Below are 21,008 nucleotides of genomic sequence, written 5' to 3'. Positions count from 1 at the left end.
CCATCCATCACCATACATTTGACTCCCTTCACCCTTTTTATCTGCCTCTAGCCCCCTTCCGCTGTGATAACCACCACTCTGTTCTCTGTATCTGTGAGTTTTGTATTTTAGGTTCCACATATACACGAAATCATATGGTATTTGTTTTTCTCTGTCTGACTTATCTCACTTAGCATAATACCCTCAAGGCCCATCCATGTTATTGCAAATGGCAAGATTTCATTCGTTTATATGGTACAGTATTCCATTGTGTATATATACCATATCTTTATCCATTCATCCGTTGATGGACACAAGTTGTTCCGTATTTTGGCTGTGGTAAATAATGCAACTAACTGAATATCTTTTTGGTTTAGTGTTTTTGTTTTCTTTGGATAAATACCCAGCAGTGAAATTGCTGGATTATATGGTAGATCGATTTTTAATTTTTTGAGGAACCTCCGTACTGTTTTTCCTAGCAGCTGCACCAGTTTGCATTCCCAACAACAGTGCAAGACAATTCCCTTTTCTCCACATTCTCTCCCGATACTTGTTATTTCCTGCCTTTTTGATAATAGCCATTCTAACAAGTGTGAGGTGATATTTCATTGTGGTTTTGATTTGCATTTCTCTGATAATTGGTGATAGTGAACATCTTTCATGAGGCTGTTGGACATCTTTATGCTTTCTTTCAAAAAAATGTCTATTTGGATTCCCTGCACTTTTTTTTTAAAAGATTTTTTAATTTAATTATTTGACAGAGAGAGAGCACAAGGAGGGAGAGCAACAGGCAGAGGGAGAAGCAGACTCCCTGCAGAGCAGGGAGCCCGATATGGGGCTCAATCCCAGGACCCAGAGATCATGACCTGAGCTGAAGGCAGACGCTTAACTGATTGAGCCTACCCAGGTTCCCCTCCCTGCACATTTTTAAAAAAGATTTATTTTAGAGAGAGAGAGCATGTGAGTAGGGGGAGGGGCAGAGGGAGAGAGAGAGACTCTTAAGCAGACTCCCTGCTGAGTGTGGAGCCCCACATGGGCCTCGATCTCCTGACCCTGAGGTCACGACCTGAGCCAAAATCAAGAGTTGGATGCTTAACCAGCTGAGCTACCCAGGCACTCCTCCCTGCACATTTTTTAATTGGATCTTTTTTTCTGCTGAGTTTGAGTTTTTTACATATTTTGGGTATTAACCCCTTATTGAATATATGATTTACAGATTGTTTTTTAATTTAGTACGTTGCTTTTTCATTTTGTTGATGGTTTCCTTTGCTGTGCAGAAGCTTTTTACGTAGTCCAACTTGTTTAATTTTGCTTTTGTTGCCTTTGTTTTGGGAGTCAGTTCCAAAAATTCAACACCAAAGAATGATGTCAAGGATCTTTACTTGCCTTTGTTTTCTTCTCGGGGTTTTATGGTTTCAGGTCTCACAGGTCGTTAATCCATTTTGAGTTATTTTTGTATATAGTGTAAGATGGTCCAGTTTCATTCTTTATGTGTCTGTCCAATTTTCCCATCCCCATTTATTGAAGAGTCTATCCTTTCCCCATTGTATATTTTTGACTCCTTTGTTCTAAATTAATTGACCTTATATGTATGTGTTTATTTCTGGGCTCTCTGTTGTGTTCCATTGATGTATGTGCATTTATGCTGATACCAACTGTTTGGCTAGGACTTCTATGTTGAATTAAAGTGGCAAGAGTGGGCATCTTTGTCTTAGAAGAAAAGCTGTTAGCTATTCATAGTTGAGTATGATATTAACTATGGCTTTGTCATATATGGCCTTTATTATCTTATGTTGAGGTACATTTCTTCTATATCCACTTTGTTGAGTGTTTTTATCATAAATGGATGTTAAATTTTATTAAATGCTTTTTCTGTATCTATTAAGATGATCATGTTATTTTTAGCCTTTGTTTTTTTTATTTGAAGTAGTTTATTGATTATCATTAGATGTAATGTTTAAAATGTTTTAAAGATGAACGGTTTTAAAGTAACATAGAAAAATCAAAATAAATGAGAATATTCTACATTTGGAATAGGGCAATAATGATTTCCTCTTAGTTTATTAATAATTGCTTAATTATCCTTTGTTTTGTTATTGTGCTGTATCACTTTGATTTGCAGATGTTAAACCATCTTTGCATTCCTAGAATAAATCCCACTTGGTTGTGGTGTGTGTGATCCTTTTAAAGTATTGTGTTTTGTTGTTATTGTTGCTGTTTTGAGGAACTAAAAAATAATTTATTTATTGAGGGCAAGAGGATGCAAGCAATATAAAAATCAAAAGTTTATCTAGCTTTCACTGTCTTTTCTTTCTCTGCTTGTCAAATGTTAGATTTTACTTGTACATTTTCTGAGGATCCTGATCTGTTCAGTCAGTCCTTTATACAGGCGGATCTGTGGGGCAGATTCCTTAAGAGACCCTTAAGAGTCCGTAAGAGACCCTTTGGGAGAACTCTCATCAGGCAGGAATGTTGCTCAATGCCTCCTCCTTTTTTCTATTCTGCTTCATGTATACTACAAAATACTCATTACATGCAATGGTGAGTCCAGCAATTAGTGAAAAGAACCTCTGGAAGTCCACTTTCCCATTTTGGCACTGGTCCAGATCCAGGTTCTTCATTATTTTGTCCACAGCCAGAGGGTCTTTTTGATTTTCCAGCTATCCAGGGAACTGCTTTCCCATGAGTACTCTCAGGTCCTCCTTTTGTAAATAGCCTTTATCCCCACCAAACTTCTGGAACATGAACATCGTGGTTTCCATGGCATGTTCCATTTGAGATAGCATTTTGGTGAGGTCTTTTGAAACCTTGGCCAGAGGTACGGTGGGGACCCCTTTTGATGTATTGTTAAATTCAGTTTGCTAATATTTTGTTGTTTGTAATTTTCTTTTTTTGTGGTGTCCTTGTCTGGTTTTGGTGTTAGGTTAATGCTTGTAAAATGAGTTTGAAAGCATTCTCTTCTCCAGTTTTTGGGAAGAATTTGAGAAAGATAGATACAGGTTGGATTTTTTTTTAGTGTTTGGTAGAATTTACCAGTGAAGCCATCTGGTCCTGGACTTTGCTTATTGGGAGGTTTTAGATTACCAATTCAGTCTCTTTACTGGTAATCAGTCTATTCAGATTTTCTATTTCTTCATGTTTCAGTCTTAGAAGACATATGTTTCTAGGACTTTAACTTTATCCATTTCTTCTAGGTGGTCTCATTTGTTGGTGTGTAGTTATTCATAGTAGTCTCTTATGATTGTATTTTTTTGGTATCAATTATAATTTCTCTTCTCCCTTCTCTCATGGGGCTGTTAAATATGCTGCTTTCCCTCCCTAGAACCTTTTTCTTTCATTCTCTGTCTACTCAACTTATATTCATTCTTACAGCCTCAAATTAAGTGCCCCTTTCTCATAGGCCTTCTAAGACCACACTACTTCAGGCAACTTCCCTGCCATTTTTATTTATTTCTGCCTCCCTCCCTTCCTATCTTTTCCCCTTCCCCTCCCCCTTCCTCTCCCTCAACTTTTCTTTATGTATCAAAATGCCTTTGTCTACAAGTAATAGAGGGCCTAACTCAACCTGGCTTAAACAATAAGGACCACATATAAGCTTACATTATTGGAATAGGTAAGGTGGTCTAAGGGTCATCTTATTTTAGTGTCTTCAGCTCTATTTCTGTGAGGTTCCATTATTTATACTCTGTGCCATGGCTTTATCCTCAGAGTGCTTTTTCTCATGGTAATAAAATGGCTGTTCCTTGCTTGAAGCTCAGCGTTTTGCAGAGGAAGAATAGAGTTGCTTCTAGGAGTGTTGCCGTAATAGTGAGGAAATTTCTTTCTTAGAAGCCTCTAGCAAAGAGACATCTCCCCATGTCTCTGGCTTGAATTGGAACTCATGCACATTCCTCAGTCAGTCCCTGTGGCAGAGAATGTCTCTTACTGAATAGCATAGGTCTGCCAGTTTCTGAACCAGTCACTGTGTTGAGAATGGGATTGCCTTGATTGTCCTGGAACAGTGGTTCTCAAAGTGTGGTCTCTGGGGCAGCAGCAGCATCACCTGAGAACTTGTTAGAAATGTAATTTTTCTGACCCCATCCAAAAAACTCTGGGGATGGGGCCCACTCCTCTGTTTTAGTCAGCTCTCTTAGGTGATTCTGACACGTCTTAAAGTTTGAGAAAATCTGGCTAATAGTAATCAGGATCCAGTTCTGGAGCTGAAGTCAGTGCCCTCAAATGTTACATACTGCAGGGAAGAAGGGTCGTAAAATGGGTATTTGGAGAGACAGCCTCAGTGACCACTACCCCTTTATAGCACTCATCACAATTTCTAATTATGCATTTGTTTGTGTCGTTATTTGTGTAACGTCTCTGTCCCTCACAACACTTCACACTCTGTGGTGACAGGCACTCTGTCTGGCTTACCACTGTAGCCCTAATGCCCAGCATAGTACCTGTCTGGTGTATGGTAAGTACTTAATGAGTTCTGGATGAGAAAATAAATTGCTTCAGTTCCATTTGTGTTCTCTCACAGCTGGGGGTGATATGTGTGTGCACGCCTACCTCAGTGGGCAGCCCTTTGAGGAATCTCAGCTGAGCATGCTGGCTTGTTTCCTCGTCTACCACTCAGTACCAGCTCCATGGCACCTGCCATCTATAGGACTAGAAGGTAATTGCAGATCTAAATCCTTTTCAGTACCTTTATTATTGACTCACTTATTTTTTAAGTTTCTTGGTTGGAGGCATTTCTGGTGAGTTATTTTCTCTACTTAAGTTTTGGTCTTCATTCATGTTTGGGTGTATTGTTGAGAACTTTTTCTAAAAAGACGATTTGAACTTTATACATGCATAAACTTTTATTTACATTTAGAAAAGGATGGATTCTTCTTCAGAGTGCCTTATTATACTAATAAATAAATTAAATGGTTATGTTATTTTTCTTTCTTAATTTTTACTAAAGTTATTTTTATTTTTCTTTATTTTCTGGGGTTTTAGTTTGGATGTTTCTTTTTAATCACATAATCTTAATTTCTAATATTATAAAGCTTTAAAATGACCAGGTACCTGATTTTATATGAATTTGAAAGTTTTTATAATACAGAGTTTAAAATATTATCACCTCACTATATTTTTCAGAATATGCAATCAGATATGGAGTTTGCCCAGTAACCTGAATCATAAAATATAATTAATTCAGAGCACCTTTATTATCACTTTCAAATTTCGGCTTACTAATTGAGGATTCAAAAATTGTTTTTAAGAAGAGCAAAGATTGCTCCATTTAATCATTTAAAATTTAATAACATTACTAGTTTATTGGTGTTTTGACCTCAGATAAAAATGCACTATCTAGAGACGTCTAGTTATAGCCATGATGGAATTGCTTATATTGGACTGACTGTCCCACAAAAACAAATATAAAAGTTTGACAAACTACATAAAACAGCTATTTAAAGGAATTGGTAGCAACCATGCTGGCCAGACTTGATTGAGGGGCCACAATCCCCGTGAGAAGGGAAGCATAATGAGGAAACTCCATATTTACTCTGGCTTTCTCCCAAAGGCATTTGTCAGTTCATAGCACAAGAAGTAGAGTCCCAGCAAAAGGCAGCAGTGCTGCTGGGCAGAGTAGCCAGAGTTTGGGTTAACGATTGCCTGAGAATCTAGAACTTGAGTTAAATCCCTGGTAGGAGGGAATAATAAGAATAATAACTCAAAAACCTGGACATACTCTTTCCTTGAGACACATACCAAATCTTACACGTGCACAGGAAATCTAGCAGAAGCCAGGAGACTAAAAATGTGAGCAAAGATTTCAGCAATAACATAGGGCCAGGGAGACAAAGGGTAGCGTTCCAGGGCTGCCAAGGTGTGAAGTGGCTCTGATAAGCATCCCAGCCATTATGATGAAACCACAGCAGGACCAGGCCCTAAGAGTAAAGGTAAAAAGTGAAATGGACAAGACCTAAAGTTAACCTCAAGCAGAACAGAGGAGATCGGTTTGCATTCTGCCTGTCTTATAGAAGAAACCATAACCTTCTTGGGAGGAACAAAATACATCCTGAACCTTTATACTTTTTAATACACAGTATCTAGTGTTGAATAAAAAATTACAAGACATAACAAGAAAAAAGGTAACAGAAACTGACTTATATGTGATTTAGATATTATAGTTACTAGATTTGGATTTAAAATAACTGTAACTGGCGTGCCTGGGTGGCTCAGTGGTTAAGCATCTGCCTTCGGCTCAGGTCGTGATCCCAGGGTCCTGGGATTGAGCCCCACATTGGGCTCCCTGCTCCACAGGAAGTCTGCTTCTCCCTCTCCCACTCCCCCTGCTTGTGTTCCCTCTCTAGCTGTGTCTCTCTCTGTCAAATAAATAAAATCTTTTAAAAAAATAAAAAAATAACTAATATTTCCAAGAAAATAGATGAAAAGATAGAGAATTTCACCAGAAATCTGGAATCAGTAAGAGTTAAATGAAATTCTAGGATTGAAAAATATAATTGAAATTAAGAATTCAGTGTATGGATTAAGTAGCATATCAGACATAGCAGGTAAATGAACCAGAAGGCTGGTGTGTAGAAAGTAAACAAATTAAGCACAGAGAGAAGATGGATTGAAAATACAGATAAGGAAAATGGTGGAACATGGTGAAAAAGTCAAACATGCACATAGTTGAGAATCAGAATAAGAGGAGAGAGAAAATGAGGTAGAAGCAATGTGTGAAGAGACTAAGGTTAAGAATTTTGAAAAATGGAGATGGACATCAACTTACAGTGAACCCTAAGCAGGATAAATATGATGAAAACCACATATAGTCACATAATAGTCAAACTACTAAAATTAGAAGAGGAAACAATTTTCAAGCATAGACTTCCATTTCCAGCCAGGATGGGGTAACAGCGATCTTATTTACTGTTCTGCCTGGAACCAAAAAGACTGGAGAATGCATATGAAGCAGTGGCTTTTAACACAGTGTATATTAGGTAATGAAGAACAGTGATCCCGGAGAGATGAAGAACAATGTAATAAGCCCTATGATTGCCCCAGCTTATAACCTTGAGAGGTCCCAGACTGTGGGGAGGAAGCAAGAACTGAGGTGGAGCCTGGGAGACTCCGTGAGTTGAGGTGATGTTGCTGAGAGTACAGGGAGGCCAGAGTAGCTAAGAGTTTACAAGATTAAATGCCAGAGAGGGGAGAGCTACACAAAGAGAGAATGTCAGACATCTGCAGAAGGTCCCCCTCAACTATCAGAAGAGTACTTACTGGTCAGCACATGCATGTGAAGAAACTATTTGAGGTTGGGGGGAGAACTGTCTACATGGGTTAGAGGACACATTACTAATTGCTTATACAGGTTCAGGAATAGTGCCTGTTCCCACAACTTCATAATTTAGGGGGCCACAGATACTCAGAATGGTCTTGCTGTAGTAATGGGAAATATTTAGCTGTAGACTAAATAGACCTGAGTGTATTCTGGTCCCACCTAGCAACTCTTAAAAGCATGGCACGAAAGGATCAAACTGTTTTTCAAGAAATGTAATTCTAAAACAAAGCCCAAGAATATAGAAATACAGAACTATCCAGCACCCAACAAGGTAAAATTCACAATATCTGGTATACAAATAAACAGGAAAATAGGACCTATAATGCGATGAAAAATAATTACAACGGACCTGGAATTGACACAGATGTTTGAATTAGCAGATGAGGACATTAAGACAGTTAAAAGAGGAGTAGTTTACAATTGTATGTGGTGGGATGGAGGCAAAAAGGAAGATGATGCTTAATAGGATTTTCAGGTTATATACTTCCTATTTCTTTAGAGCAGTGGTTCTTGACCTTGACTGTGTATCAGAATCACCTGAGCAGCCTTCAGACCTCCAGATGTCCAGGCTGTACTCCACATAATTATGTTGGAATCTCTTTGGGACCACCGTTGAGAACCTTTGCTTCTTAGAGGTTGAGGCATTAGATTAACTTCTGTGTTACTCATTTTAAGCCTGTGTTCTTTTTTTAGATATGTACTGGAGTATATAGATTATGGTAGTTGAAAGCAGATAGGCACATTTATTAATTATATTTAAGTAATATGTAATTAAATATTAATGGTTTCAGATGTAGTTATAGGTTACTGTCTGAAGTACAAAATGGATACATTTACATTTTTATATCAAATTATTTTTTACAGTGCATTTGGGAAATTCCTAATTTAAATATTATCTTTGGGGAATTGTTTTCAAAGGGAAGAACGTCAGCTTTAAATGTGATTGTGTGTCTGAAGCTTCCTTGAAAGGGGTGTACAGCTGAATTTATTTAGAAGTGTGACTCTAACCCACCCCCCCATTTCCATTTCTTTAGGGAGCACAAGCTTTGCTGAACTACTCTTCAAATTTAAACAGCTGAAAATGCCAGTGCGAGCTTTGCTAAGATTGGCTCCTTTGCTTCTTGGAAGTCCACAGCCAATGGTTATGTGATCAGCTCTGGTGGTAAACCTACCCTGAAACGTGACTTCTGTACAAAAACAATGACACAACAACAAAGCTAAAGAAACATTTCTAAGTTTTATAATATAACTAGGGGGAAATGAGCTGCACAAACATCAATGTATTTTAAAATCCAAGTGTTTTAAATACTCCAGAGGCTCTGTTGCTGTCAGCATTAACATTATATGATATATAGAAGTGAGTTAAAATTTACTTTTGTAAATAAAGTTTTTTGGTTTGTTTTCACAACTCTTGATGATTATTTTAGTTTGGGATTTCAGAGAATAGAGTAATGGGGGCTGGGGTGGATATTCATTTTTAGTCTTTCAACTATGGTGATTCAGATGAAGTGACTATGTTCAAATCTGCAAGGTTTTTAAAGAAGCTCTGTCATTAAGTTTTACTTTCTGCAGCAAGAAAATGACTTTTAGCATCTCCTCTAAGATGTCACAGTTTTCCTGCCTAAAATTAGTGTGTACTTTCTGTGACAGTGCCAGGCATCCTCATAGTATGAGCAGTCACCTTCAACAGGAGGACAGTTACACCTTAATGAAGAATTGCTCAACGTGAAGCCTGCTCTAAGTAGAGAAATATGCAATTTCCACTATCAAGAGGTCCTCAAAAACTGCATTTAAAAATAAATGATGGTCCATTTCCACCCAAGATTTAGAAAATGTATATCTGTATCAAGAGTTTGTAGACTAAGTAATGATGAAAGATACTCACATAGAGGTGCCTCCAGCTTCAGGTTTCCCGTATAGGAAGAAGTAAACTCCCTCCTGTCCTGATCCTGACATGAGCCCTGTGCTTCCTGAATGGCCAGTGGGACCCTAAACTGCTAGAAACGGCAAGATCCATTCAGTGAGTTCACATGTCCACATCCTGAATTTTGCTGTTTAGCTTGAAAGGTAAAAATCAAAGCAAATAGAAATGTTTCCATTGAGATTTTGGCAAAAACCCATGTGACATTTGCTTCTGCGGAGGGGAAGGGGGGCAGGGAGGAGGGCGCGCCTCTAGAGGCGGTGGGTTCTCTCTAGACTGTGTTCCATCTGCATGCCTGCCCCAGGGACTTGCTCCTGCATGTACAGCAAAGGCAAGGTGTGGGTGCCTGGGAGGGCAAAATGTGCTTCCCTTTCACACTTAGCTAGTTTTTCTTATCATTAAAACTAAAAAAAATTAAAACAGTAGATTACAAAAATTCCATTCAAATCAAGATTTAAAGAACTCAGTATCTGGGCAACTGTTGCTATCTTCAGTCTCAGTTGTTTATAATTTGTATTCTTTTCTCTGAAGGAGGACTTAAGAGACCATTACTTGCACACTATGTATTCTCATATATGAGGGAGAACAGTCATTAGAATGTTGTCAACAAAAGCAAAAATCAGGCTTTCTAAGAGAAAGAGCAGAATAAAAGATTGTGGATGGTCTGGAAATAGCATTGTCTTTATAGTTTGGACCTAATGGTTAGGTGACAGGGAGCAAAGGGTATTCTGGGCAGTCTTTTGAATAGACATGAATAGGATCATCAAAGAAATGAATTCTAGCTATTTATGGGTTTTCAAAAAATTTGGAGAGTACCTCTCACAATCCAGAATATTTCAGCTCCTCAAAGTTAAGACAAGGGAAGATCTGGAGAAGTGCGTCCGGCTCCTAAGGGTTTTGGCCCAGAAGTGGCTTTCACTTCCAGTTACAGCCTATTGGCAGGAAGTCAAACATCCACCTCGTGTGACTACTCTTCCATGTGTCCAAGAAGGGGAGGAGAACCAGACGCTGGTGAGTACTAGTTACTTCATGTCTGCCACAGTATGGTTCCTAACTTACTCATAATTCCCCACGTTCATCTTTTCTACTTACACGGCTATAAGTGCTTCCATGGATGGACATAATTAAATAGTAGTTACACACATGCATACTCAGAGAGATTATTGTCTCCCTGAGGGGAGGGGGGCTGATATCTGTGCCCCTCCCTTGAGTAAGATGTCCTGTGAAGAGGTGAAGGCCTGAAATTGTGGGCAGCTCTGAGGCATGGATGCCAGACCCTAGCAGGAGTGACCATTGGGTTAAGCCCTACAGAGCTTCTCTCAGTGGTGCCTGATCTTAAGGCCACTTTTCTTACCCTTTGTCTAGAAACCAGCTGACTTCATAGCTTATGGTGATCCCAGCTCAGAGAGCTTCTGACAGCCCAGAGGAAGCAAGGAGGAGGGGGCCTCTCGTTGCTCAGCTTGATGATCAGTGTAGAGACCCACTTTGGTGGGAGGCCAGTGTGCCTGCTGGGCACAGGCCAGAGTTTGGGAGCCAGGATTCTGAGTAGAAGCCAGAGCATGTGGAGCCAAGGCAGGAATTGCCAGAGGAATAGATTTGTGTGTGGACTGTGTGTGTGACATGGATTCTGAGGAAAGCCATGTCAAAGCCCAGTCTGAGGACAGGAGTAGACCAAAGTCAGGAGAGGATGCTGGGAGCTGAGTGAAGCTGGAAGGCCATGGACCAATTTGAGATCCAAACCAGGAAGACTTAGTTGGCAGCACACAGACTAATATGCCTCTTGTATATAGGGTTGGGAGCTCGTCTTCTGGGTTCCTCCATCCTCATACCACATTTTGTAGAAAATGCCTAGTTGTATGAAGATCTCTCCAATTCAGCTATGGGGAAGGGGACAGGATTTGGTCACCTCTGTACCCCCCAGTGTCTGCAGTGTTTAACCAGCAGTGGAAGGAAGCAGAGGGGAGGTTGGGGGGGCAGCTCCTAAGAGGGTGTACCCAGGATGGAGGCCTCTGTTAGCATTTAGCAGCCACCCTGCAGATACCTATGTGGTTTACAAAGGTTCCCAGGTGACTGGCTTTTCCTGCTTCCCAGGGCCAGCCAGGTTTCCCCCACTCTGAAATACATTGCTTGCTTCTCATTAGTCACAAGCTGTGGGAAAGTCTTTTTTGCTAAATTGAAAGAAGAGCCCCTAAAACCATATCCTTAATTCTTGCCTGTGGGTAAGGATGGACTTGCCTGTTGGCCATCCTCTTGCTTTGCTCCATGTTCTGTCCTTGAATGAAAGGGAGGCTGGGATGGGAAGTAAGGGTTACCCAGATGGCAGGACCTTCTGTCTTCAAGCAGCTGCATAAAAGATCAGCACTGGATGATCTGTCTGCCCCTCCTTCTACAGCTGAGCCCCCTGAGGCTCAGGGAGGGAGGTGGCTGGCCCAAGGCTGCTCTGCTCCCGTCACAACCCCTAAAGAGCCTGGGCTTTCAGACCATACTGCTTCTAACCCCCGAATCTGGCTCATTATTGCCTCTCTTAGGGCAGTAGATCTAAGAGGCAGATCAGCATAAATTAGAAGGACGTTGCTCCAGTTTGTGGACCCTTCCCTTCTCTGTGCATCTTTAGAAAAACAGACGTCTGTGTAATTTCTTGGAATTAGATTGGGTTAGTCTGTGTGCTGCTTTGTTGGTCATGTAACAACCATCTTAAAATGTCTCTTAGTTGAAAATATTTCTTCCTATTCTGTGGTACATTATAAAATGAAATAGGAAATTTAGAAAAAAAATTTATACTAGGTTCAATAAAATCAGTGAAAATCTATAAATAACTGCATGTTCATAATTTCCACTGCTTTTACTCCAATACTTAGGTGTGAAATCTGTTGCCTTGTCTCTGTAGTTAATGGATCCATCTCTGGTCTTACATTTAGGTATGCTGCCTTGGGGAGCTGTAGTCCATGGGCTTCCAGAACCCAGATGTACTAGATCATGATCTGGGTAATCATGTCACTGGGGGGGTTTATCACAGGGACAGTGTTTGGAAGCTAGTTAGTGCCACTCGTGTTCTTTCATTTGTCTTGAGTCCATATTTGTGCCTATTTTTCATTTAATCAAGACTTTTGTTTGCTTACTGTGTACCATTCCAGAGATTAAGAAGATAGTCTCATCAACTGGAAATGTGGGTAAATGTACACAGCTCTTCAACAATCGAAGAATCATTAGCAAATCTGTTGTAATTAGCATCCCTAGCTGCAGTCTTTCTGCCTGGTAAGATCTAGATGAAATGAGCACCAACCCCCACTTGATGAAATTTCTGCAAAACCCCAGAGGGTGGTGTGGGTGCTGTCTTGTGTCATCTTGCTCCAAACTCCCTCTCTGCTTCTCTAGTTAATTTTCATTTGGCTCATCTCACTGTGCCCTCTGCCTGGGCCAGATGTCAACTCAGTATCTTCAGCACCTCCTCCTCTCTTTGCTCACCTGTTTCCCATGTGGGGCCAGGTAAGAGTGTGCCACTGGGAGGAGCCAGTGAGAGATGCCCAGGGGAGGCCTGGAGGTGGAAGAGGCAGCCAGGCCATTGCTCTCCTTCACTGGTCACGGGCCGGCAGGAGGGCAGTTGGTGCACACCTGGGAAGCTACCACCAGCTGTGACAGGTGCTCCCCCACCCCTGGATTCTGTAGTGTTGCAGGGGCTTCTCAGTCCTCTGCTCCCTAAACATTTCCATCTACTTTGCTTCATCAACACCCTTTCTACTTGGGTTCCTGAGCAAACCCTGTGCTGTTAAGTGGGACACAATGACCCAAGTGTGAACTCAGCCCCATCCCCAAGTCCCGTAAAAACCACTCACCACCACTTGGTCTCCCCTGATTTTGCTCATAGAATTTCCAGCCCCTTGGCTATCTCTTGAGCTCCCAGTGCTCTTCACTTTCCTTTTCCATGATCAAACCCTCAGGTGTGCTCTGACACTCCAAGATTTTGTGACAATCCTGTAATCCATGCGCCAACTCATCTGGATGGTACCAGCCTCAGGGCACAGTGGCAGTGACCCCCTCTGAGTGGCCTTGGGTTTCTCCGTAACACACTGAGAGGACTCATTGACTAAAGGAAGAATTCATGGTCTTTATTGCTAAGTAACTGGAACGATGTGGGTTGGCCGTGTATTATGCCAAACTTCCTGGAACTGGGTCACTAGATGCCTGAGTGAGGAGAGAAACAACCTCGTAGCCTATTTCTTGGCCTTCTGGGGCTGCAAGGACTAGATGTCACAGACAGTGAGTACTGTGATTATTTGCAACTGGAAAGTTCCAGAGGACTCAAGAAGAAAATGTTAAGCCCTCATGGGATAGACAGGGTGTAGTGCTTCTTGAAAGGAGTCAGCCTTTTACAAGACTGGATATTCTGTCCATGCTTGACTGTGAGTTTCCTGGGAACCTTGGAGTTACAAGCAGTTTTGTGGCAAATCAGGCATTTCCATGGGAAAAAAGTGGTGAAGAGCTAGACAGTTTCTGTCTGGTAACTGCAGTTATTGCCCACTAATTAGATTTCCTATCTAGAATAGGTATACAAATCTATATATCAATATATCTGTATATCCCTCCATCCGTCGAGAGAGCTGTAAAATCTTTGAGCATCACTGAGCAAATCGAGCTGCAGTGGACAAGCCCAGGCCTGTGGAATTGCCTGTAACACTGGGCACTTACCCCAGATCCTGCCCCTCAACCCCATCCCACGTGTCCTTCCTAGTCTCTGAAGGGTTTTGCATCTGAATGTTCCTTCCCTTGGTATCAAGATCACAATCCCTACTCTCATTTGAGGGCATTTGCATGGTGTACCCCGAGCCCTCACCTTATTGTTAGCACCTCTGAATGATTTAAGGATAGTCTCACACAGAGCTGGGTTTTGCTTTGCGAATCAGTCTGAGAATCTTTTAGTAGTGAGTTCAGATTTATGACTACAAATAATATGACTGATCTCAGTTGAATCTCATTTTTTATATTGTTTCTATATTGTATTTCTACTCTATTTCTTATATTTACCATGTATTTGATGTTTTCTTTGCTCTCTTAAAATTTATCATATTCATTTATTTGGCATTCAGGATGGCTTGTGTTCTTCTGCATACATTTAACACTAATACCCTCACAGGACTCTTCCAGTCCCTTTTTTTTTTTTTTTATTTAACCTCAGCTTCCACTGCCTTGTTTCTGGCCTAGCTGGCACTCTGGACCTCCCCACCTGTCCCTAGCCATCCATTCATGACCTCCTCCCTTCTTCCCTCCCTTCTTCTCTCATTTTGAAAGTTGGGTTATTTCTATGATGTCGGAGCCTATCATGGCATAGGATTCCCCCCTTTTGTTCCCACTCTTGTTTCAGCCTTAGATCCACACATCAGTGAGCTCCGTGCCTCCCGCCAGTCTGCTGGCTGGAATTCCCCCCCATCTCTTCATTCACTTCGAGCGGAGTGTCAGGAAAGGCTCCAAGGACAACTGTCCCCAAGATGCTAATTGCCTCGAATGGGCTGGCCACATCCTGTGTCCCCTCTCTCATGTGTTTCTCCCCTTCCTGTCTCCTCCTCTTTTCCTCACCATCTTCTAGCTGTTTCTTTGGCCTCTTCCTTCGAGTTCCTCCTCCTCAGTGATCCAGGCCTCTTCCCAGACTTTCTGTCCCCTCTCCCTCTGCCTCCACAGAGACTGCTGCTCTGGTCTCTCGGCTCTTTTGGTCCCCCTCCATGTTACTACTACACCCTTCCAGGCTATTCAGGGGTTAGGACCTTTGCTGGCCGACACCCACTGGAAGGTTGGGGAGCCATTGTGCTATTCAGGCTGCCATGGTCCTGGCTGTCCCTGCACCCTCCTTCCTGCAGGTCTGAGGAAAACTGGAGGCCCAGTACTGTCCCTCTGTGGCTCCTGGAGCCTGCGAAGGAGGCAGCAGCTTGGTGTCGGGGCAGGGAGAGGCAGGGGATGGGCGGGAGCTATGAGGAAAGAAAGCGAAATCAGAGCAGAAGGCAAACTCCCAAGTGAGGAAGTTCTCAGTGCCTCAGCACAGGTGTGTGTGTTGGAAAGGAGCCCGGGCAAAGTCAGCTGCCGCCCTCATTGCTTGTATAAGTGGCCAGATCCAAGAGCGGCCCCTGTAGCCACTATTCGTCTCTGTTTTTATTGTGGCGATAAATGCAGTTTTCTTTGGAATTTGAGATTCTGGCATATATAGTTGTTGTTTGTCCTCAAATAAGAAGCCCCCTGTGGATGAGTTAAACTTTATCCCAAACTTGGTTTATCACAGAGCACACTTGACCTTCTTTTTCCTAGGGTCAGAAGAGGCTCTGTCACAGCCTGCAAAGAGGCGGGGGTGGCTCAGTTCACAAGATTATTCTGGTATAGCTGTCTCCCCAGGCAAAGGGTTTCTTCTGCGTTTCACCAACGATCTCCCCCAACTTCAAGTAAACCCAAATATAGCAACCAAATTTAAACGAAAGAAAACATATTCTAAAGAGTGTGATGCTGGTCAAGCATTCGTTTTCTATAAGTGTGTCATCTATTATGTGCTTTTTCACAGTTCTCCAGGTGTTTGTGGCCCTTTTTGCCCCAGCACTCTGATTTTTGCAGAGACCAGAAACCCGAGGAGCTCCTTGTCCGTGACAAGACGAGACTGACACATCCTTCAGGGACCCAGCTCCTAAGCTTGCTTCGTGTGGGAGCAAATCACATACCACTTTTGATGACATGTTGGAATTAATCTCTCTTTCCTCCCAAGAGCCACCAGGCTAACAGCCCCCTTTCCACTAAGGGTGACTTCAGTGTCTTCCATTTATTTGCTTAAAATTTTCAACTCAGATCAAAACCCTACAGAGGTTTTCATTACTTAAATCAGCATTTCCAAGAGTTCATAAAAAATTTTTTTGATATGCAAATTGGGGATCTGGTATTGCATTCATGATTCCACAGTCAAATTCATTTGGAGAGTTTTGATATAAACACAGGTAATTACGTTCTTTATCATGGGAGTTCTCAGAACCCTTACTATGCTTGTATGCACGGAGGGATGCTGTACTGCTTCCCCTTCATGCCCACCAGCCCAGGAGGTGACTGCAGGGGCACAGAGGGTGGGGATGTCCGACCCTGCCGAGCCCGAGAGCACCCGCATGCACCTGGACCACCTGCAGCCCCCGCTCTGTTCCCTGGGAACCTAGGGGGCACACTGGCGCACCCGACTCCAGACCCAGTGATGTGGGTTCTGGGCCTGGATCTGAAAGGGAAACAGCAACGTAAGCACCTGGAGGAAGGGCCCAGCCCTACCACTCGGGTGCTCCCTCTGGTCCTCGTCCCCAACAGACCTCCTCACACAACTCCAGGGTGACCCAGGCTCGGTGCCCCATTGCATGGAAGAACTCCACCTTCAACTTCAGGAACTCCTTGTAGAGGTCTGGCCAGTGCTCCCGGCCCAGCAGGAACTGGAAGATGCTCCGTTTGGACGTGGGGTTGTCCTCCTCCATGTCGGAGGCGATGTAGCTGCCGTGGGAAAAGAGGGGAAGCTTGCAGAGGTCACACTGGAGGACCCAGTGCCCAGGGCAGTCTATCCAGGAAGGAGGGTTGGGGAAGCCCTATCTGTAGGGAGCCTGGCTCCAGAGGGACAGCAGGACCGTCCTCAGGACCAAGCCTGTGGGGCCCATGCTGTGCTTGGCCCAGGCCAAGGTTCTGGCTGCCCTCCATTTCCCTGGGGCTTCCTCCCTCCGGTCACTCAGTCTCTGAGCAGCAAGTGATGTTTCTTGGCTACTTTCATGATCTTAGGAACTTACTCATTGCCTTCCCCTCCCCCATGACTGTGTGACCCCTGAAGGCCTTATCTGCTCTGTGGCCAAGAGGAACTACTTGAGACCGTCTGGCTCATAGGCATGGCCAAGCCATCCTGATGGGGTGGTGAGGCTGTGGGATGGGGCGGTTTGGGCAGAATTGAGAGCAGTCCCCAAGGAGGAACTCACAGGGCCAGGAAGAAGTGGATCCTGTTGTACAGGTGTCCAGGCAGCCCAACACGGCCGAAGTACTCCACCACCATGGAAAGCAGGTACTGTGTGGGCACGGAAGGCAGGTGAGGGGTCACTAGAGGGGGTGAGAGTGTCCCGCACGGGCCACGGGTCCTGCCCCATCCAACGGCCATGATGGGAACCCCTCAGGGTGGGCTGTGCTGAGGCCCTTTGACAAGTGGAGAGGAACGGATGGGAAGCCAGGAGAAGATGCCCATGGGCAGGGCAGGCCACGGGCGGTGTGTCTTCTGACACTGAGAGCAGGTCTCTCTAGGGCTTCTCCCACCTGGCCAGAAATCTGGTTCTCTGTTCCTGCCCCCATGGGGTGGTGACTGTGGACCCTTCGGGCCCTCATCATTTTGGTGCTGCAGATACCTTATCGGATACTTTGAGGAAAATATCAGCTTCCAAGAAGCTCTGGATCGCGGGATCCTCTGCAAAGGAAGGGAGAAGTGAGGAGGGCCTTGGAGCAGCCCTTCTGGGGGCTGTGGGACATTCCAGAGGGAAGGAGGAAAACCAGAGCCTCCCTCAAGTTCCTTTGTCTCCCGGAAGTGGAGGCAGCGTCCCTTCTGCCAGGAGGGTTGTGAGTCTTAATATTTGTGACAATGGCCACTCCTTCCAGAGAGGCATATGTCGTGAGTTTCATCTGTGGGGCTTGGATTTCGCTATTGTAAACTTCCACGTGATGGGCGTGATCACAGAGATGTGACCTGGCTCTCAATGCTTAACACATTTGCCTCAAGCCAGAGCTTGGATGTGGCCATGGGTCTCTGTCTCTATGACACTGCATTTGTCCTTGTCACTTTATCATGCTGGGGCCGGGCAAAGCTTCCTGCTGCCTCCCATTAACTGAGCACCCTGAGCCTGTGGCGGTCAGTTCGCAGCCCCGGGGGTTGCTGGGAGGCCTGCTCTCTTTCTCCCGAATCCCCTCGCTTCCTGCAGATAATGACCTGTGCCCCCCACCCCCAATCCCAACTCTGGGATTAGAGTTGTCCCCTGGAGGTACCATTTTCCAGGGGAGACCTGAGAATGTGGGTGCTGTCTTTCCCTTGCTCCTTGACTGGGACAATGACACTTGCACAACAGGGAGGATGGAGGAGTCAAGGGTTATTTCATTCTCCTTGACCCTTCTCCAGTCAGTCTGGCTCTCTGCAATAGAACTCTCTGTGATGATGAAAGTGTTCTAGATCTGCACTGTTCACTATGGGAGCCATTAGCCATGAGTGGCTACTGCGCACTTAAATGTGGCTCATGAGACTGAGAAACTGAATTTTTAAATTTAATTTTAAATGAGTTAAATCAGGTTTTAATAGCTACATGTGGCTAATGAATGCTGTACTGGACAACATGATCAGTGTTGTCCCCAGAACTATCAACTTAATCCTGCCTCTGGTCCTGATGGTCCCTTCTCAGACAGAGTCCTTGGAGTATCCCATCTCATAGAGCTCCCCTCTCCTTCTTCACGTTCCGTCTCCAGGCATCATTGTCTTTGAACAACATTACTTCTCTGCATTTGTTACTGGCTGAGAACAGCTTATTTCTGTATGGGTTTGTTTTTTGTCTCCTCCCACCTTGAATGTACAGACAGCAAGATCTAGGTTGTCTTTTCATCACTAATCTCTAAAATCTTAATCGGAGGGAATACATGAATGTATCCCAGTGGGCAGAGGATGCACCCCTTGGTTTGTTCTGAAATGTCTTGACTGTTGAGCACTCTCCACTGTAGCCTCCTCCCTCTCCCTCTAAGAACTTGTCTCAGAGAGGAAAAACCTGCCAGCTCCCCAGCAGAAGCAGGGTTGCTCTGTGTCCGTGCCCCCCGGACACTTTATAGCTTAGAGCCCGGGGGGAGGTTTGAGCATGATCCCAGAGCCACTGCCTCCAACATGATCCCCACTCAGCAGGACCCTGAATGCTCCATCCGCTGAGAGCACACACCCAGAAGTCGGTAGAATGCTTCTTGGTCTTCAGGACGGTAACTGGGTCTTCTCCTCTTGTTCATCCTGAGTTTTGTTCCCTCAACATGATTGACTGTCCATATGTTCCTCTTCTGTCCCCTCTTCTTCCAGGACCTCAGCTCAGAGATAGCTTCTGAGGTGGTAGAGCTGGAGGCTGGGACACTGCTCTCCTGGGCAGCTGCAGAAACAAAAGATGCTGAGTCACCGTGGATGTGACCCACCTGAGAAGTGGAGTCCTTGCCATGCAGCTCACTCTGAACACTGGGCCTGGACTCAGCCTTGTGAAGACAAGATGGTAAGTGGTCACTCAACAGTTCTTGACACTTTGTGCAGGGAAGCTGAGGCCCACGCGAGGACACATACCTGCCTTGACATCCATCGATCTCCTCCTCTTCCGGCCTTTCATTCTCCTGGCTCTCTGCTCAGGGACAGCCTCTGAAGAGGCAGAACTGGAAGGCCAGAGGGCTCCTATTCCATGGAGCTGTAGGGAGAGAGGAAGGACCCTGTGTCATCATGGCAGGAGGACTCACCTGAGAAATGCTAGGCTCTTCCTTTCCCACTCACCTTGAGAATTTTGCATGTGACATCTGGAGGGATAAAAGAATAACCATCACCCCTTTGCACTTGTCTATAAAAGAGGGTAGGAATTATAATTTCCCTTTCTTTGCCAGACAAGAGCTGCTCTCCTGTGCCTTTTTTCATGGATTGTTCTGCCTGGAGGATACCTCTATAGAGACAGATGTAAAATTCTCTAGTCATAGATGTCTTTAATAGCCATAAAAGTGCACAGGATAGTGACCTCCCTGTCTCACCCTGAAAGCCCTTCCCCCTGCCCATGCAGACCCAAACACATGAGAGCTGAGAGGAGGAAGGAGAAGTAATGTTGGAGCCATGGTGTTCTGTCAACTTCAGTCATTCAGAGACTGTGGGTAGAAGCCAAATGATCACATACACCTGCCTTCCCTTCCACGCACACCCTTTTCTTCTGACTCTTCTTTGCTGGTCCTGTTGGCTTGGAGCTGTCCCTGAGGCAGCTAATGTGGAGCCCAGAGGGATCCTGTCTTGTCTTCTCCGTGTACGAATAAAATGGAAGGGACTCAACCTGATTCTGACCAGGTCATTTCTGTTTGCTTAACCTGCTCCTTGTGAAACCTAATAATAATTAAAATGGCAATAATAGCTAACAGTTATTGGTTGCCTTTTGAACTTCCAGTATTGATCAATGCATAAAGAATGACCTCATTCAATCCTTGTAATGATCTGTGAGCTAAGATGTATGACTTACATGATTTACAGGTGAGGAAATGGTGACTTAACTTGCGTAGGATTTGTTCCTTGACCAAGGCTAGAGCACTTCAGATTTGGGATCAGGACTTGTGTCTGACCAGTGCTCAAGGGGAGAATGGCCAGACGCAACAAGAGTTGTGCCTCAGTCACCCCTCTATGAAGGCCAAGCTGGGTGGCCTTACATACTCAGTCTAGGACAGGAATGAGAGACACTTACCCAGAGTGGACTTCCTGGCTGTCTTGGGATCTAGGCCCCTCACATTTACCCAGAGCACAGCCTCAGAACAGTGTGAGAAGAACACTGACCGTAGCCAGGTCTTTGGAATCAAATGGCTCCCAAGATTCTGGAGCCCTTGACACGAGTCACTGATGACATCACATCATTCCACCAGGAACTGCTCTTTGGTCTATAAAAGGCCCTCAAGGAAAAGATGATGAGCCTCAAGGGGAGGGCAGTTAGTGTCCCAGCCTGAGTACTGGGCTCACCTCCTTTTATCCCAACATTATCTCCACTTTGAAACTCATCCTGTGTTAAATCAAATCAATTAATG

The 21,008-nt window shown here is 44.1% G+C and overlaps 2 protein-coding genes and 1 pseudogene across 10 annotated transcripts in view; 1 reads left to right on the top strand and 2 right to left on the bottom strand.

Annotated features, from left to right (window-relative positions):
* ANAPC1 (anaphase promoting complex subunit 1) overlaps positions 1-8,699 on the top strand; it is a 91,871-nt gene extending 83,172 nt beyond the window's left edge. For all 6 annotated transcript variants that reach the window (XM_025868187.2, XM_025868186.2, XM_073897383.1 and 3 more), the window contains 2 exons: positions 4,496-4,630; positions 8,326-8,699. In XM_025868187.2, coding sequence (XP_025723972.1) covers positions 4,496-4,630; positions 8,326-8,441 — 251 coding nt within the window. In that variant the 3' untranslated portion in view covers positions 8,442-8,699. The remainder of the gene's footprint in view (positions 1-4,495; positions 4,631-8,325) is intronic.
* Positions 2,327-2,765, bottom strand: LOC112821246 (protein S100-A10 pseudogene; annotated as a pseudogene).
* Positions 8,700-15,521: 6,822 nt separating the features above from the next.
* On the bottom strand, positions 15,522-20,778 carry LOC141373504 (putative speedy protein-like protein 3). 4 transcript variants are annotated; one of them, XM_073896847.1, is made up of 7 exons: positions 20,675-20,778; positions 19,534-19,651; positions 19,151-19,348; positions 17,591-17,649; positions 17,174-17,259; positions 16,529-16,703; positions 15,522-15,628 (listed from the first exon to the last, which is right to left on the bottom strand). In XM_073896847.1, exons 2-7 carry the CDS (start codon positions 19,574-19,576, stop codon positions 15,554-15,556), a joined length of 636 nt encoding a protein of 211 aa, XP_073752948.1. In that variant the 5' UTR covers positions 19,577-19,651; positions 20,675-20,778; the 3' UTR covers positions 15,522-15,553. The 4 variants fall into 4 exon arrangements, with proteins under 4 accessions (XP_073752948.1, XP_073752950.1, XP_073752949.1 ...); XM_073896849.1 differs by lacking the exon at positions 15,522-15,628 and adding an exon at positions 15,662-15,879; XM_073896848.1 differs by lacking the exon at positions 15,522-15,628 and adding an exon at positions 16,170-16,440.
* Positions 20,779-21,008: the final 230 nt, after the last annotated feature.

This window comes from Callorhinus ursinus, unplaced genomic scaffold, assembly GCF_003265705.2.
Source record: "Callorhinus ursinus isolate GAN/ISIS: 27379988/994484 unplaced genomic scaffold, GSC_fseal_2.0 scaffold10, whole genome shotgun sequence".
Lineage (NCBI taxonomy): Eukaryota > Metazoa > Chordata > Mammalia > Carnivora > Otariidae > Callorhinus > Callorhinus ursinus.
The sequence above is the reverse complement of the archived record's forward strand: the minus strand, read 5'-3'. Positions and strand labels throughout refer to the sequence as shown.

Coding starts and splice junctions, on each gene's coding strand:
- LOC141373504 (XM_073896847.1), bottom strand. CDS start 19,576: ATGAAAGGCCGGAAGAGGAGGAGATCGATGGATGTCAAGGCAG. Junction 17,260..17,590: donor TCCTCAAAGTATCCGATAAG/GTATCTGCAGCA, acceptor GTGCCCACACAG/TACCTGCTTTCCATGGTGGT. Junction 15,629..16,528: donor CCCTGGAGTTGTGTGAGGAG/GTCTGTTGGGGA, acceptor GTTTACTTGAAG/TTGGGGGAGATCGTTGGTGA.